Consider the following 17,257-nt stretch of genomic DNA (forward strand, 5'->3'; position numbering starts at 1 on the left):
TGCATTGAAATCATTTATTGAAAGACTTCCCAGGAAATTCAAAATGCACCCCCTTCCCCCTAAATGTGGATCAAAACCAAAGTTCTCCTTCCACAACAAAGCATTCCAGCTTCGTACCCCTTTGTCACTAGGGCAGTAATGGGCAACCTGAACTCCTCAGAGGCATTTGGATTCTCAGTTGGAAAACAGTACTCCAAATTAATGAATCTGCCATCGTTTTCGCTGCCCCTCCCAATCCTGCTCTACAAAACTTTGCCTCCTCTGTGCTACAAGGAGATTCCAAGCCTGTTTCGTTCAGGCAGAAAATCCTTCTGTCTTCTCTCAGACATGGCAACCATAGACCCCGTGGTTCAAATGATGATCAGAGACCCTTTCAGGATTGCAAAAGGTGACAGGGAAGGGGGGTGGCGGGCTATACGGACCCCAGGTTGCCCATCCCTGCACTAAGTTGCTAAAAGCCCCCAAACACAATACCCTGGGTCACAACAGTAAGAGAGCTCCCAGTTTTGAGCAGATGAGGCAACCCACAGATCTCACAAAAAGTGAACAGAAGAAGCAACGCGATGACAATAAATCAAGTTATCAAGCTGCAAGGAAGGTAAGAGCAATTGAACTTGTGCGTTCTGGATTCCACAGGGTGATACGTTTGGGGCTTGGAAAGAAACCTCTCCGTTAGTCATAAGAGAAACATTCTCACCAGTCAGGAATTGCTTGGGCTGGCAGCAGCAGCTATATGAACTGAAGGAAAACACTGACCTCTCCCCCAGGATACAGTTGGGAGGGGGGCTGTTCTACTGGCATGGCTGCCATTGCGGGGGCCAGCCATTGCCAGCAATGGAGGCCTTCCTAGGAATTTAGTGCCAAACCAACACAGAGGACGCAAATCTGGAGGAGCGGGGAGGAGGAGAAGGGCCATGAGACCAAAAACAAAAATAATTTTTCAGTGCTATAATTAATAGATTTCACCAAGAGAGATGAGAAAGTAAAGGTGGGGGAGGGAGAATCTTGCTTAGTTTGGAGAAGACTTGATTCATGATTTTCATTTTAATACATTCACAGGTAAAATAAAACATTGATTCAGTTCAAGACAACCACCTAAGGCTTGAATGACAGCATCTTCCTCTCTTCCACATCTCCTTACCCAACCCCAGACCTACAGCAATTCTTGAGAGACATTTTCCAAGACTGGGGTTTTGTTTTGTGCAATTCACTTCACTGTGAGAGTCGAGAGTCTCGGTGCTGGTGGAGGCAGAAACATTACAGACATCACAGCAACGATTTGGGATGCCTGGAAGAGACTGACGGGCACGAGGGGGCTTGCAGTCAAGGCCCACGGCTACAGCCATGGCTCCTATACATTCTGTTTGTCTCAGGCTTGGAAGGGGGTCGAGGGGGGTATATAGTGGTGGCTGCCTTTTAAGATTAAGGTTGGATGGGGGACATTCCATAAAAGTATTCTTTGGATGTGAACTTCTAGTGCACACTAGCCCTCCCCCAACAAAAATAAGTAGCAGGAGAAGGGGGGTTTCAGCAAGTTCAGTGCCACAAGACCAAACAGAACAAAGACACGCACAAACCCTGCAGAGGCTATGAAAAGTCACAAAAACTCATCCACACGCCCACGTCACTCTGAGCTGGCCAAAGGGGGGCGGGGGGGGGGGACACAACCTCAAAAAATGAATGGCTATCTCCTCAACAGGAACATTTTCTCTGCCATCTCTCTTTGATCCAGCTCTGCTTTCTCACTAATCCTAAAGGAGTTTTGTTAAAAAATATGGCTGAATTTGTATTTAATATATAATACGTATAGACCATTTTCTGATCACCTAAACAGGGTGGAGGATCAAAGCTTGGAAGGAGGGGAAGGGGGAAAGAGAGAAAGAGCAAACTTCAGAATAGGGGCAAGAGTGATTTTCTTTGCAAAGTTCAGCATTCTTTGTCAACATAAAAATGACCTGAGAAATGTTATTGTAACTCAGAATTAAATCTCTTATGTACACACAGTAGAAGTGGACGGATGGTACAGGCATACACACGTGCCTCTCTCCCACCACTCCAAAACTGGCTTCCCTAGGCTGCATCTCCCCTCTCCTTAGGATATTCTGGCATTGGCTGCTGCACCTCCCTTTGTGTGGCAGTCACCCATTTAGACAGATAAGTTTATTTTTCAAATTTTAGTTCTTTGTATTGTACCAGTGCAAATGGGGGAAAAAATACCCACATACATTGCTAAAGAAAAGCTGCCCTGGGAGCGGGGGAGGCTGAACCACCCAAGGAACAGCTCCAATGGCAAGGGCTATGACTTAAGTAGGCCAGGGGGCTTCGGCCAAAGGCAGCCTCAGTTCAGAGGCTCTCGCTTCCGGGGATTTGTCTTCAGGCTCTGACTGACTGCTGGTCTTGAGTGCCTCTTGAAGTTGCTGGCGTCGCTGTACCTCTGCTTTAAGGTTCTCCAAGTCTTTTTGGCTATGGAGAGAGGCCAAAAAAAAAAGGTGTGTTAGAGGCATTCAAGTTCTGCACACAAAAAGGCAAGTGAGATGGATGGCTTAGGACAGGGGATCAGCAACCTTTTATAACTGAAGAGTGAACCTATGCCAAGATGCAGAGCAAGAGGTGTGGACTGATAACTAGGGGTGTGCACCCAAAAAATATTCGGATTTCCCACTTCGGGCTTTCCCCAAAGCGGGAAAAAATCCAGAATGAACCGAATCCCGAAGCAACAAACTGCTTCAGGATTCGAGCGTTTAAAAGCTTCAGTATGCTCTGTAAAGAGTTGGAGCAGCACAAGCTCGAACCCACCCTTCTTGTGCTGCTCGCCAGCAGCAGCAGAAAGGCACTTTCAAACGCCTTGTGCCTGGCTTCACCCGATGTGCATCCGGTGAAGCTGGGAACAGGGTGTTTGAAACTGAGTGCCCCCTCTCCTGCTGCCTGCCAGCAGCGGAAGGGGAGTTTTCAAATGCCCCGTGCCCGGCTTCACTTGATGTGCACCCAAAAGCTTTGATTCAGTATTTCTGTATCGGGCCAGCAATGCTGGGCCCACTTCAGGAAGTCCAAATCTTTCCGATTTGGGCCTGATTCAGGGTTTCCCCCCCGAATCGGAATCCTGAATTGCACACCCCTACTGATAACCCACAATGTTTTTGTAGCCCAAACACTGGTTGTTGTGAGTCCTTGATTAGGAAGGGGCAGAGACAAGGTCTTCCAATAATATACACAGGCAGGCCCTGCACAATTGTCTTTGTGCACTGGCATAAATCTTTGCATGGTTTGACCTTGTATTCCTGGCAACTGTTCAAGAACTAACTTGGCATGGGAATTCTCAGCCAGTGCAAAGCAAGCAACGGTCTCGCCCACCTGTAAGTGCAGGCAAAGGTCCTGCCATTGCCACAGAAAACCCCTTCCAACTTCTTGCCCTTCCCTGCAAAACTATGCAGACCATATTCCTGCACAAAGCTGCACATTCTTCAAGAAAGCAAAGACGACGGGCTCAGCACCAGCCAGAGGGTTACCTTAGTGGAATGAAGAGTATCCCATTGATGATGTTCAACTGCTCCAGGACGCTGGCCATACTGGGTGCTGTGAACTAAGGATTTGAGAAGAAGAGCTACTTTTAGTGTCCCTGGGGGATTGTTTTGATAAGGCACTGGGTTGAATCCAACAAACTTTTCCACTGATAGAAAAGGAAGGAGGAGGTCCCCTTTGATCACCAGCAAAGCTCAGCTGGAAAGCACGGGGCCTGCAGAGAAAAAAGCCAGGCAGGGCCAGGGGAGTTGCCGAGGCTGAAAGCTGGCTGGATCCAACCCCAGAAGCATAAGGAACCCTAGCCGCCACCACAACTGAAGAGCAGAGAAGCTGATGGGATCCTAAGCTGGGAAAAGGATCTCAGGCTACCAGTGATTTGGATCCAGTGCAATCCTCTCCAGGTAAGAGGCCCAGACTCAACAGCACTCAATAGCAGAAGATCTCAAGGTCCTTCCTTGGCATCTCCAGTGAAAAAGCTCTCCAGTAGCAGATGCTGGAGAAGAATCTTTCCTGCCTGAGAATGTAAATAGCTGTTGCCAGTCAAAGTAAACAAATGAAGCAGTGGTCTAGCTCAGTAGAAGGTTGCACCGTATGTGTCTGGGGTGCTTCTTTGAAGTGAAAGAGCCACACCAGCTGGTCTGAAGAGAAGAGCCATGGCCAGGAAGAGCAGCTGATGAAGAACTGCTGCTCAGAGGGGGCTGCTGGGCAAGAAGCGGTAGGCACCTGAGGAGGGAATGGCGATTGGTGGCTGCTGCTGCTCCTCACCCCCCACCCTAAAGCAATGCATGCCAGACCAACAGGGCCTATTCTTCCCTCAAGTTCCTTCCCTCTTCTGAACCAACCAGGCACCCTGAGACTCCATGGCTGGAACAAGAACTCTCCAGGCCAGGTGCTGCTTCAGTCTGCAGCAGAGATGGAAGACCCTGAGACTAGATGAACTCCCTTCCACATGGCAGCAATGGGTATGCTTGAAGGAGCATTTTGGCATCATTTGCTTTCCACTGTCCTATACGCCTAATTTTAGGTACCCTTGCTGTCTTCCCAACTGCCCTCAACAACTTGATGGAGAGTCTAATCCAGCAGACAGAGCATGGCTTCCGTGTGAGACCTAGTTTCAAATCCTTCCCCAGCCCCAAAGTCTACAAGGTGGCCTCAGACATGCAGTAGAGTATACTGAGCAGCCCTCAGGTGCACTGAAAAGCATTACAGATCATTTGTTCACTTATTGCAAATGGAGCTCAGGCTCTGCTCAACTTCGCATAAAAGGGAGAAGACCAGATAATGTGGTTAGCCTGGTTGGTTCTGTCTTGCACCCAGGGTAACTCACTTTCAAGGGCATGATGTTAGCATTGGAGCCATTCTTGTAGATCTCATTCATTGTGCGTTGCAAGGCCACGGCCTGCTGAGTCAGGTATTTCAAGTACTCGGAGCTTTCTTTGGTCTTCTCATGTTGCTCACCAAGCTAAAAAGGAAACACGTTTTGAGGAACACGTGCATGTGCCACAAACAATCAGGTTTACTTGGAAAAGAGCAGGCAAAGCCAGGCTCCTTTTCTAAAGATCTGCTCAGGAATTTCTAAACTGTGTAGGAAGTTCAGTTTCAAATTCTCTTACCAGAATTTACAACGCAATTGCTAATGAGTGTCACAAACAAGTTCCATAAGAACTAGATTTCCCTAAAAATGCAACACTGGGAATGGAACTCGTTTTAAGACTCCGTCCCGTAATCTGCCAATTCATGCCCTACTCTATTCTAAGGCTTTGGAGTGACCATAGCAATTATAAAGCAGGTTCATATTCCTTAAAGGATATGTCAGAAAAGCAGACAACATAACTGGATTCAGAAACAAGGGGCAGAGAAAGACGAGAAAATCTTCAAATAAATCAGCAAAGTTCTCCTATGGGCACTCCTCTATTTCCGTCTCACTTAACTGTCATCCTATGATGTCCCCTCAACTCCATCAAGCCTTCTGCTACCTTCTCAAAAGTTGGACCATTTGTGAACATTCTATCACTGACCTCTCCAAACCAGGAAGGGTCAGCCAACTTAACACTTTTATAAAATAAAATGTTGGTATGGGTATGTTTTTCAGTCTTTTACAGATAAATGTTTTTTAACTAAGACAATGAGGAAATCTGACCTGATTTTTGTAGATTGTATAGCCTTCCTTCTCATGCTGCAGAGCTGACCGAAATTCAGCTTTGCTCTCGTACACCCGGGCTACCAAGTGGTGACTGCCAGAGGAGGAAGAAAGACGGAGAAACAATTCTGTATGTGCTTTAATGTGGCGGAGAAAAAGAGGGCCGTAGATCTCCGGTATTCCCCAATCTACCTCCATTGTCCGAGTATATATGAAAACCACTACCAGGAGCCCCACACCGTGCGCCCCCTTCATCAGCCCCCTTCCACTGGCTTTTTCTAAACGTTTCAGTTCATCATGTTTCTAAACAGTGTTATAAAGGTTTATAAAGTTAGACATTGCCTACGAAAGCAAACACAGAGCACCCCACTGCCCACTTTACTTGAACTTGAAGGCACTCAATTACATTAACAGGCAGTAGGACAGACGAAAGGAAACACCTCACACTACACACAGTTAACTTGTGGTTAACTGCTGCAGGATTTTATGCTGTCGGCTAGCTTTGTTGGTTTTAAATGGAGATTAGACAAGTTCATGGAGGAAGGCTTCACCTATACCCACTAGCCATCTTGGCTAAACGGATCTCCCATGTCTGGATGCAGCGCACCTCTTGATCAACGTTGCTGAGGAGTGGGGTGGGGGTGGCTTGGGCCTCTGTGACCCTTTGTGGGGCAGCCAGCTGTGTCCCCCCTCATAAACAGGATGCTGGGCCAGCCTGGCTTTTTGGTCCGACTCATCAGGGCTACTTCTTGTACGACCAGGAGTTCCTGTCACCTGCGCTTTGGGAATGCTGGACAGGCCGAAATCCAACGGGCTCCAATGCTGTTGCCCCCCTAAAGCGTGTGGCAGAATCCTGAGGAGGACCCCAGCACTTCAAAGGCAGGTGAGCAGAGACCCATCAAGGACTCCCATTTGCAACGCGGAAGGCTGGTATGTATTTTTCCTTTGTACAGGAAATAGTGATCTCCCATAGATGGTCAACACTATAAAAAGGATGCAGATTAAATAGATTCATGCTAATGTATCATGAAGTTCAAGGCTTTATTGTGACAGGAAATACTGTAATTTCCAAGGAGAAGCTGGGCAACGAGAGTAGACGCTGGATGCGGAGCTTGAGGCCAAAAGATGTCTGATCTCAGCTGAGGTGGAGTTATTACATCTCTGGCTACCTCCTAAGAGGAAACCTGATTATCCACAGAGAGGAAAGGGAGATGAAAGATGAGGCAGCCCTCTGACATGCTAGCTTTCAGCATGCGAGGAGTTAAAAAACCCCACCCACAGGGATTCAAACATGCTGTGAAGCAGTATGTAATGCTAGGCCACCAGAAATGGGACCACGGTCACATTCTCCCATTTACAGGCACGTGAAAGTCCCAAGGGCTGCCTTGGATGGCCACCTCTATCCCCAAGCTTAGGTAGATGGGGAATATTAGAAATAGGAAATGAGAAAAGGGGGGGGTGAGTTGGGGAAAGAGCAGGGCAAAAGCCAAGTCCGCAGAAGAAAGCAGCGAAGCCACAGGTGGGTGTTACGTCGCTTTCCTGCCATAACACACTGTTCCCATGGGGATCTCACCTGAGTGCAACTTTCAGGGATTTGGCGCCGTGATACTTGGAGTTGATCACTAGTGCATTCTCCAGAAACCGGAGAGAGAGGTCGTACTCCATAACTCCGTGGAGGACTAATCCGATATTGTTCTAAAGAGAATGATGCATCATGTGCCAGTCAGACAACAGAGGGGTGACAGCGACACGTGACAGGTAGACAAGGCAGGTGGCAACCTCAAGGGGCAGTGCTGGAGAAGCCCTTTTTATATGCACACCACAAAAACATGGATGCTTTAAAACCATGTTGATGTACTTTTGGATGGAAGGGTGGAAGATAAATCTTTTCAGCCAAAGTCTGTACAAGTCTGCACAACTTAAGAGTCTCTAAAAACAAAATACACGGCATGACTAAACCAGCACAAAGATCTGCACTTATTCTGCCCCAACTGGTGTTGCAACAGGAAAAAGAAGATCGTGCATTCTGAATATATGGGCAAGTGAAATCACAGAGAGGCTGCGGGAACTGCACAGGCCAATGGAGCTCCACTTCCAAATCTGAACCTTTATCCTAATACAGTCCTTCTGTGTTCTCTCAATAACCACGAGCACGAGAGCCCCTCTGCTGAAACCCAGTGAAAAGCTGATGGTCAAAACAAGGTCTCACACCACGACAATGTTGCTTGTTACGTAAGGAGCGTTCATCTACATGGCACAGGCCCTTTTCTAAGTGCTTTTTGGGCAAGGGCTATCGGAATTACTCACATCCAAGAGGGCCATTTCTGGGTGATCTTCTCCAAACACCAACAGCATGAGGTAGCGCGCGCGATAGAGGAGGCTGAGCGCGGTGGAGAGCTGGCTGTTCGCAAAGCAGTACAAAGCAAGGTGCATCTGCAAGAGACAAAAGTGCCCCTGACAGCAGCCTCACTTCCCTCACTGACGGAGAAGAGGCGCCAGGCCTGCCTGCGCTACGAGGCCGTGGTTGGCATACGCAGAAGGGGTGTGAACACGGAGGCTGCGGAAAATGGGCTCCGCTGCTCCAGACCACTCGCCAGGAGATACCATTTTTCTGCAAACGGGAAACTGGCACATCAGAGGCCAAGGTGCCAGCCTCAAGGACTGCTGTTTTTAATGCGATTCCGTCACCTCGTTCTGCAGCACGAGAAGGTTCAGCCTCAGTCCTGCACCCCAGGGCACAGCCTTTGCCTTGAAGCGTCTCAACCCAGATTGGCTATACTGAAGGCAGAGAGTCTCCGTAGTAAGGGGGGGGGGCGCTATCTAGAAAAAGGCCCTGCGTTAGCCCCTGGAGGGCTGCACCATTTCAGAATGCAGATGACGGTGGAGGAAGGCTGCTTGCTTGAATTTCCCTGTATGTCAAAACTGAGCATCTCACAGCTCAAGCTCAGCTTTCTCCTTCACATTTAAGCCTTCAGCAGGCAAAGTGGCTTCCCTACAGCTCAGCCTCTTGTCCCTGCCTGCACAACCAGGGGGCACCTGCATCACTGGCCCCAACCCCGCCCTCATCCGAACAACTGCCCCAGAGCACTGACCGAAAAATTCACACAATGGGGCCATGTACAGATAACAGGGAATTTTTTTTCTAGGTCTGCAGAAAAATCCCAGGACCTAAAACACGTAATTGGAGAGGTTTAACTTCACCACCCCCAAGACAGAATGCCAACTGAGATCTTGCAATATTTCATGAGATCAGTTGAGATTTTGTAGTTGCCTAGCAACTGAGGCACAGGAGCCTTGCACCAGGAGATCCAGGTGTGACTGCAGACTTGGCAGAATGCAAAAGAGTGACAGGAGAAGAGAAACCGGGGACAGAGTGTGTTGGTGAGGGCATTCCCCCCCCTGCAAGTATTGCAGGTCCCCAGCTTGTACTTACATATTCTTGAATTGTGTTAGGATGCTCAATGCCAAGTACCCTTTCGCTCATTAGCACCGCTTTCTGTTGGTTACTTAAGGCCTAGAAATCAACAGAACAGGAAGGAGGCTGTAAGTCACAAAAGCCAAGAACTCCACAAAGTGACCAGAAACTCAGGAAGGTGTCAGGGCACTGGGCCAACTAGCTCAGTATTGTCCATTCAAGTGGCAGCAGCTCACCCAGGTCTCAGGCAGAGACCCACACTCCCCTTCTGTAAGGACCGACCCGTCAGGAGGGATCAGAGGCCCTTTGCTGGGTTCACCTACCTTAGGCATTCAGAACGTTGCCTCTGGGCCTTTTCTGCAGTGGCACCCCAAATAGGAAACTCTCCCCCAAGAGGAGATTGCTTGCCACCAAGTGCAGGTGTGTGTGTGTATACTTAATTTACATCGTGCTTTGTGGCCAGAGTCTGCAAAATGGTACTCATCATTCATAAAACACAATGTGTATGGGGGGTGGGGTGGGCTAGGGAGCTTGCTTTCCAGCCAAATATGCCTGGCCACTGTGCTCATCACCTTCTAGGTTTTAGGTCGGAGTCCCCAGCCTTTTGGAGCCCGTGGGCACCTTTGGAATTCTGACAGTGTGGTGGGCTGCTACAGCTTACCTTCATTCATACAGTTTAAACCCTTGTGCTGTAGTAGCAGCTGCTAACAAAGGAAGTTTTTAAAAACTGCATAGCCAATCAGCTCTCCAATGACCAATCAGAAGCCCTGCTGGGCAAAAGCCCCAAGCTGGCCATGCCCACTTAACACTTCTCAAGGAAAACTGTTGGTGCCCAACACGGCGCCCACGAGCACCATGTTGGGGACTCCAGTACTAGGCAGTCCATGCTTTGGCTACCCCAGCTTTAATACCATTTACTTGGAAGAGAAAATATAACAAGGCATTTTTATCCTAACATAAGCTTTTGTGAATTAGATTCCTCTTTGGAAGATTCCTCTGCTTAAGTGGTCTCTAGTCTATGAATCCTTGGGATGAAATAAAATCTTACTTATCTTTAAGGTGCCCCAAACTCCTGTTTATTTTGGCTACCACAAAGCTACTCCTAGGGAATCTAATCTGACAGCCAGTGCTTCCCTTTCCCTTTTATTCACACACTTTCACTGTGTTTTATTGCTCGTTTTCAGTTGCTTTCAATTTGCCATTATTTCAGCTCCAGAGAGTTCCTTGGGTTTTCTTTTTAAAAAAGCAAGAGTGAAAATTGGAACAAACAAGCCCAGACAAGCTGAAGAAAGAGAAGCCAGCAGCAGGCAGCACCTTGGGCGGGAGGGAGGGAGGGGCTCACTTGTACCTCTGAGTAGTCTCCCATGATGTAATTCAGGCGCGCCAGGAGCCGCAGGCAGGCACAGATCTCCACGTGCATCGCGCCGTACACGTTATTGAACAGGTTTAAGGCTTCGCTGATGAGCTCACAGCCCTCTTTCAAGAAACCTGTGGATGAGCAAAACCCAGTGGGGTTTCTGAAAGCCTGTGACACACCTCTGAGAGATTCCTCTTACACATCCTGTCCCAGTGGCATCTTTTAAAAAGCCCCAACCACCCTGAAAGCAGTATCCATCATTCTCTCTTCTCTACTGTATTTATTTACTCCATTTATGCCCCTCTTTTCTCCCTAGGGGGGACCAAAAGTGGCCTACAACATTTCCCCCCTTTCCTGTTTTATCACTGCAACAACATTGTGAGGTGGGTTAGACTGAGTTGTGTGACTGGCTCAACGTCACCCAGTAAGCTTCCCTGGTAGAGAGGGGATTTGGGGCCTGGGTCTCCCCGATCCTAGCCGACTCTGACTCTCTAACCGCTACACTATTCTGGCTGCACAACCACCCTGTGAAATAGGGAAGGTTGAGGGAATGAAACTGGCTAAACACCAACCCACTGAGCTTTTAAAGCAGCATGAGAATCGGAACCCTAGAGCCTTATCTGGCACACTAACCACGTTAGCTCTCATGGTACGTGGTGGGTTATACTGCAGTTTTGCTGGAAGAGAGAAAACAAAGATGCAGAATCCTGCCCCCTGATGGTCTCAAAGCAACACGCTCCTCGATGTCAGGGCTGCAAAGACAGCTAAGTGGAACCTCCATATTCAGAGGCAGTGCACTAACGGTGGAGGAGACTGTTGACTTCATGCCCAATTTATATTTGATCAATTTCTGTGGGAAACCGGATGCTAAACAGGATGGGCTCTTCAAGTCTATATTGTATTTTCAAAATGCCATACACTTCTCCAAAGGTGGGATACTGAAAGTGGGATATTAAGGAAAAAGATTGACCCACCTCATAAGGATATTGTAATTAAAGTGTCTGTGGAAAGCTCTGGACATTTGAGAAAGAATCATTATTAAAGCAATTATATTTAAGTTATTTGCAGTCATGAGGTGCAGCTAACATTAAAAGCGTTAGAAAACTGAAAAAGAGTAGTGTATGCAACGAAATGGAAGGCAGAGTCTTGTCCAGACATGACCGATTGGATGAATAAATTGTATGAATCTGCGCCAATGGCAAAATTAACTTCTTATATGCACAACAGACCAAACCAAGAATTTCAGGAAAAATGGAAAGGTTTTTTTGAATATGTAGCTGTAAACTAAGGAGAACTAAATATAAGTACTATTAAAATAGATCAGTTGCTAAGCTATATAGTTAAATTGCATGCTAATATGCTAAATATAGTAAAATTGAATAATATGTTGAATATCTTAAGTATATATGGGGGCAAAGAGGGGAAACATCATGTAGATTCATTATGCTGATTTTTTTTCTTTTGCTTGTATTTTATGTGAATTTTTAACGTCTCTCTCACTGTTTAAAAATGTTTTTTTTTTAAAAAGACCACACAGAGCCTTTTGCAGAGAGCAATGCATATTATAATTAAGAAAACTGTAGCCTTCCGGTATCTGAAGAAGGTATCTGGAGAAGTGAGCTGTGGCTCACTAAAGCTCCTCCCCTACCACAAACTGTGTTACTCTTCTAGGTGCTCCTGGACTCTTGCTCTCTTCCACTGTTGCATTCAGTTTCACAAAAATTCATGATTTCCCCCCTAATGTTTACCCTCTGCACTTGCAAACGGCAGGCTCAAGATTGGTGGTGGAAAGAGCACAGTTTTTTCTAAATCCTAGGAGCTGGCATTAAACAGGTGGGACCCAAGCCTTGCCCAGAACTGTGCTAAGGTCCAAAGGGCCCTCAGTGCGGAGGCCTCCATGTCCACCAGGGCATGTGGGCCAACTCCTTAGGTTCATGCCCCACTTGGGGGATTCTGCTGGGCTACTACCGGAAGCCAGAGGCTGTCTAGGCTCAAAACTCTGGCCTGGTCTAGTCTGTCTCTTAGTTTATTAGCCACAGAACCTGCATGCACAGAAGCAAACTACTTCAAAGGACTCGTTGTGGGAGGCGTAAAGAGGAGGAGGAGGCGGCTGTCTTTGAGGCCTGCTTGTGGGCCTTCCCCAGAAGCATCAGGCTGGCAAGTGAGGAAGAAAAGTGGCTGGACTAGACGGACCTTTGGTCCGACCGAGCAAGGATCATCCAATTTCTTATTTTCTTGTTTTTCACACAGACCCTGGACAGCAGCTCTTTAGGTTCAAAGGATCCTCTGTAGAAATATCACTCCCCCCCAAAAATGTGTTTGGGCCTTGGATCTTGCCCTGCATTCCTAGGAAACAGCATCAAATAGTTTATGCATGCACTCGGATGTGCTTTTGTAATGCAAGCATTCAAAATTCTTCCTCAGTCTTGGTTTGAAGCTGAACTCCTACCTTGCTGGACTTTCGCTTGCCCACTCTGGAAGAAGTGGAATGCATCTGAGGCTTTGGGGTTGACGTGTTTGACCACAGGAAAGATGTTCAAGATGTCCTCCTCAGTAAAGGTTGGCTTGTGTCGGTTATCAAAATTGTACTCTTTCAGCAGGATCTGCAACGTATCGTTTAAAATGTTGTGTCATCCCCTACAAAAACACCAGCTTCCCACACTTTTCCTAAGGCCAACACACTAACCTTTGCAGCATGCTACCTTCCAATCAGATTCTGCCCTGTAAAAAGCTTATCTTAAACCTGCTTCTGTCCTTGGTGTGGCGGGTCAGAGCGCCCAAGACAGGCCCAGGAGCCCAAAAGGCAGGCCAAACATCTCCCAAGGTTAGCATGGGGGGTGGGCAGGCAAGGTCACCGGTGACCACCCATGCTTCCAGCCACAGGCGACAACACCGTGCCTCTAGTGCGGTTTCAACTCCCAGCATGTCTCGTGGTGTGGCTGTGTCTGTAGGGGGAGGAGTGCATGCACCGTCTTCACCTGGATTCCAGTTTTGAGGGAGATCTCACGAAGGAGGGTGACTTTCTGCAGACTGTACACTTCCCCTGCTTGGTCAACACTCTCACTGCAAATTAAAGAGAAAGGAAAGAGAGTTGGAGATCGTCCTAGCAGCTGCACCAGAGGGATCTCCCAAGAGTCGCCACGCTGCATCATCCAGCACGGCTGCTCTTCTGTTCTGGCACGAGCTGCCCTGAGGCTCCTGGGCCTCGGAGCTAACCAGAGGCAGTCAAGCCTTGCAGCCGTCTTTGATCTGGCCTAACGTGGCTCTGCAGAGAAGCGCTGGGGTTCCCACCCACCATTCCAGGCTGAAGTCAAAGTAAGCCTTCGCTTCTGCACAAATGTTCTTCCACAGCTCTTGGGGGCTCATGCTGGCCCAGGTGGTGTTATCCGCATTGCCCAGGTTCCGGTTTTTCCGCCTCTTATTCTTCTTCTTGGAGATCAGTTCATCTGTGGGAAGGTGAGCAACTGGGTTCGGGAAGGAGCTTAGGAAGCAGTTGAGGAAGTGGCTGATGGCGGCTGACAAGCCTGACAGCTCCACACCCTGTGGGAAAGAGAGAAAACCAATGGGTTGTTTATACAGAGTTGTTACCCGACTTCCCCTGGGCCCCAATCCCTGCCCTCGAGGAACAGAAGGAAATAATGCCCCCCCCGCCCCTATGATCTTTATCACAGAGATAAAGGGGAATTACTGGACCACCCCCTGGCAGTGACAGCACATCCTCCTCCCCAGGCACTGCCCTCAAATCCTTCCGGCATCTGCCGGGGCAGTGCTGGCAACCTCGAGCACCACTCATGTGCCTCCATCCCTCACACTGGATCTTTCCCTTCCTGCAAAGAACTCAGAGCAGCCTGCATGATCTGTTCCCTTCCCTCCACTTTGAGAAGCTGTTCAAGCTGACAGAGTGCGGCCGGCCCAAGATCCTGCGGGGTGCTTTGTGGCCCAATGGAACTCGGCTCTCCTGAGCTAGTCTTGGCAACTTAAGCGCTGCTACACACCACACAGTGCTTTGCAGGCTACAAGAGAATCAGTCCAGGCCACAAAAAGTTTTACCATCTAACTTTTTAATATTTTAATTTGTACAATCCCCGCCGCCCCCCCACGCAATGCAGCAGAGGTACCAAATGAAAATGAGATCCAGACAACAGCATGCGATTCACTGAGGGTGGGTGTGACCTGCTCTGGATTGCTGATGAGGAGACAAAGCCACAAATGGGATGCCTGCTCTGGTGTCAGATCCGCACCACACAGCCAGCACTGAATGGAGAGGGTGTGGTGGAGGAGGTGAGCCACGCCAGCCCCTCCTATGCAGGGGCAAGACCCCTGAGTGACCAGCACACGCAACACAGCCCTCACCACAGCAGGCCCAAGAACCTGGCCACTGGCACACGGGTGCCCTTCTAGCCCGTCTTCTGGTTGACTCCCTTGTAAACAGGCCACTGGCTCCGGGGCTGAGTACAGGCTGCAGCCCGTATCTCCAAGGGCCCAGTGAGACTCTGAAACCCACAATGGCTCCACATCAGACGGAAGAAACCCACCCCTCCCTTCCAAACGAAACTTCTTAGGGGACCAAAGGCATTCCAGTCTGCTCCAAGGCAACCCTAGGCCGTTTGCCTTGAGCCATTCCCCCCCCCCGCCCTCTATTTTGTGAAGTGGAAATGCAAAGGAAGAAAACAGTGAATTAAGCCTTAGCAACAATTTTGTAAAAAACAAAAACAAAAGAATAGCCACTGCAGTTAAGCAGGGCCTGCTACGCACCCAGGCGGTGGGGCCCATGTGAAGCTTTATTGAGAGTGTGTTCCCAGTTACTGGGCAATGCTGGCCAAGCGCCTAATGAGGGAATGCTGGAGAGAGAGTGGAAGGCAACCCGGCGAAGGGGGAAAGAAAGGCACGCGGGGTTCGGTCATCTGGTTTCTAACCTGAAGGTATGTCTTGAATATGTGCTTGGCCGACCGAGTGATCAGTTCCATGATTCCTATTTTCTGTTCAGACAAAACAAAAGCAGCAGAGAGTCAGTCAAGAGAGAGACCCCTGCAACATTTACAGAACTGGAAAGTGTTCCCTCTGGGGTGCTCGAGGACCTTTTCCCCACAGGTCACCAGAGAATTACGAGTCCACACAGTTCAGGCAAAAGGGCTATTACTTGAGCATATCTGGTGACCAGTGAGATGATGGGAAGAGAGAGCACAGAGGAAGACCACCACCTCCCAAGTTACGGGAGCTGATTTACAGGAAAGGGGAAAACTGGGGTGGGGGAGATACAGTGGAAGCAGAAGAGCAGGCCAGGTAAGGGGAAGGGGCAGCAGACATTTGCATTCCGTTGCCCTTTCTGGATCCTCTTCCTGCCGAAGTGATATCGGCAACCCTATCAGCAGCCTGCCAGGCTACAAAATCCTGCTGCCAAACACCAAGTCAGTCACAGGAAAAACAGCAGCCATCCGGGATTTAATGCTGGGTGAGAAGGCTGACCTGCCATGCATCACCGAGACTCGGCTAGAGGAGGGATTAACTCCTCCCAGCTGTCTCCCCACCCCCGACTACTTGGTGATACAGCAGCATAGGTCTGGTGGGTGGGGTAGTGGCGGCGTCACTACAGTCTACAAGGACTCTATCCCCTGACCACACTGCCCCATCCCGGACAGGTCAACCTCTAGGACCCTGCGGTGGGGGATGCACCCTCCCACAGCGCATGGACGCTTCTTCTTTTCCCCGCCTAAACAGTGTGTGTCCGAAGGCGGGGCAATCATAAAGTACAAGATTTAACTCCCAGTCTCCCTATTTAAAGATATCCCAGTCAGTAAGACTGGGAAGGACCCTTGCCCAAGACCTGGAAATCCACGGCTAGACACAGAACACAGTCCAGGGCCAAACTGACCAGTGGTCTGACTTGGGTACAGAGGCAGCCTTCTGTATTGAGAAGTTGATTTTTGTCCGATTAAATTCATAGCAGGTCCTGAAGAATTTTGTTTGGGACTGTAGAACAGGCAACAATGAAACTCCTACTCCTACTCAAGTGCGACAGGTTCTCAGGTAGAACAAAGTAATGAAGCTGGAGTTGACAAGAATAGAACTTGGTCCTGTTTACAAGCCGGGCATCTAATGCCAGGGAGCCATGGCCCTCCCCCCAAATTAAGACGGAATCACATCACATGAACCCACCTTCTGCTGAGTTAGATCCTTGGTCTATCCAGGACAGCATGATCTACTCTCCACTCCCACCAGCTCCCCAGGGTCTCAGGCAAGGGCCTCTCGCATAACCCACAACCTAATTTTTTTTACTGGCGATGCCAGGGCTTGCACTTGGGACCTTCTGCAAGCAAAGCAGACACTCCACCACTGATCCGTGGGGTGAAACAGCATATCCTGGGAACCTCACTAGAATCTCGATCCCATCCCATGGTGAGAGTGCTTATCTGTATGCTGAGGCTTGCAAAAGAAAAAAAGGGGGGGGGCGAGATCTCTCAAGTCTGAACTCTGCCAGGATTGGCTGTCCCCCAGAAGCTGCCACGAACGCTTACGTAGACGTGATCCAGCTGAGTCCGGGCAGGGGTCTTGGTGATGAAGTCAACTACTTTTCCCAAGTAGCGCATGTTGATGCCCCGCTGGTGCATGGCTTCTGCCAAGGTGGCACCATCCATTGGCAACATGGTGTGGTCAAGGCAGTCTTTGACCTGCAGGGAAAAGAAAGCAACCTTAGCAGGCAGAAAGCTGCATCTACTTCTGAGCCTGATTTTTATTTATTGATTGGTTTGTTTATGTCATTTATAGTCTGCCTTTCTCACTGAGACATAGGGTGAGATTAGTACAATTAGTAGCAAGGACAAGGGCA

At 48.8% G+C, this 17,257-nt stretch overlaps 1 protein-coding gene across 3 annotated transcripts in view; it reads right to left on the bottom strand.

The window, feature by feature from the left end:
* Positions 1 to 17,257, bottom strand: part of CLUH (clustered mitochondria homolog) — a 102,887-nt gene continuing 85,630 nt past the window's right edge. For all 3 annotated transcript variants that reach the window (XM_055001156.1, XM_055001157.1, XM_055001158.1), the window contains exons 14-26: positions 16,947 to 17,099; positions 15,348 to 15,410; positions 13,727 to 13,971; positions 13,410 to 13,494; positions 12,881 to 13,034; positions 10,423 to 10,562; positions 9,093 to 9,173; positions 7,967 to 8,092; positions 7,233 to 7,354; positions 5,660 to 5,753; positions 4,847 to 4,981; positions 3,507 to 3,580; positions 1 to 2,463 (exon numbers count right to left, since the gene is read on the bottom strand). In XM_055001156.1, coding sequence (XP_054857131.1) covers positions 2,304 to 2,463; positions 3,507 to 3,580; positions 4,847 to 4,981; positions 5,660 to 5,753; positions 7,233 to 7,354; positions 7,967 to 8,092; positions 9,093 to 9,173; positions 10,423 to 10,562; positions 12,881 to 13,034; positions 13,410 to 13,494; positions 13,727 to 13,971; positions 15,348 to 15,410; positions 16,947 to 17,099 — 1,632 coding nt within the window. In that variant the 3' untranslated portion in view covers positions 1 to 2,303. The remainder of the gene's footprint in view (positions 2,464 to 3,506; positions 3,581 to 4,846; positions 4,982 to 5,659; positions 5,754 to 7,232; positions 7,355 to 7,966; positions 8,093 to 9,092; positions 9,174 to 10,422; positions 10,563 to 12,880; positions 13,035 to 13,409; positions 13,495 to 13,726; positions 13,972 to 15,347; positions 15,411 to 16,946; positions 17,100 to 17,257) is intronic.

The sequence above is a fragment of the Eublepharis macularius genome, chromosome 17 (genome assembly GCF_028583425.1).
Source record: "Eublepharis macularius isolate TG4126 chromosome 17, MPM_Emac_v1.0, whole genome shotgun sequence".
NCBI lineage: Eukaryota > Metazoa > Chordata > Lepidosauria > Squamata > Eublepharidae > Eublepharis > Eublepharis macularius.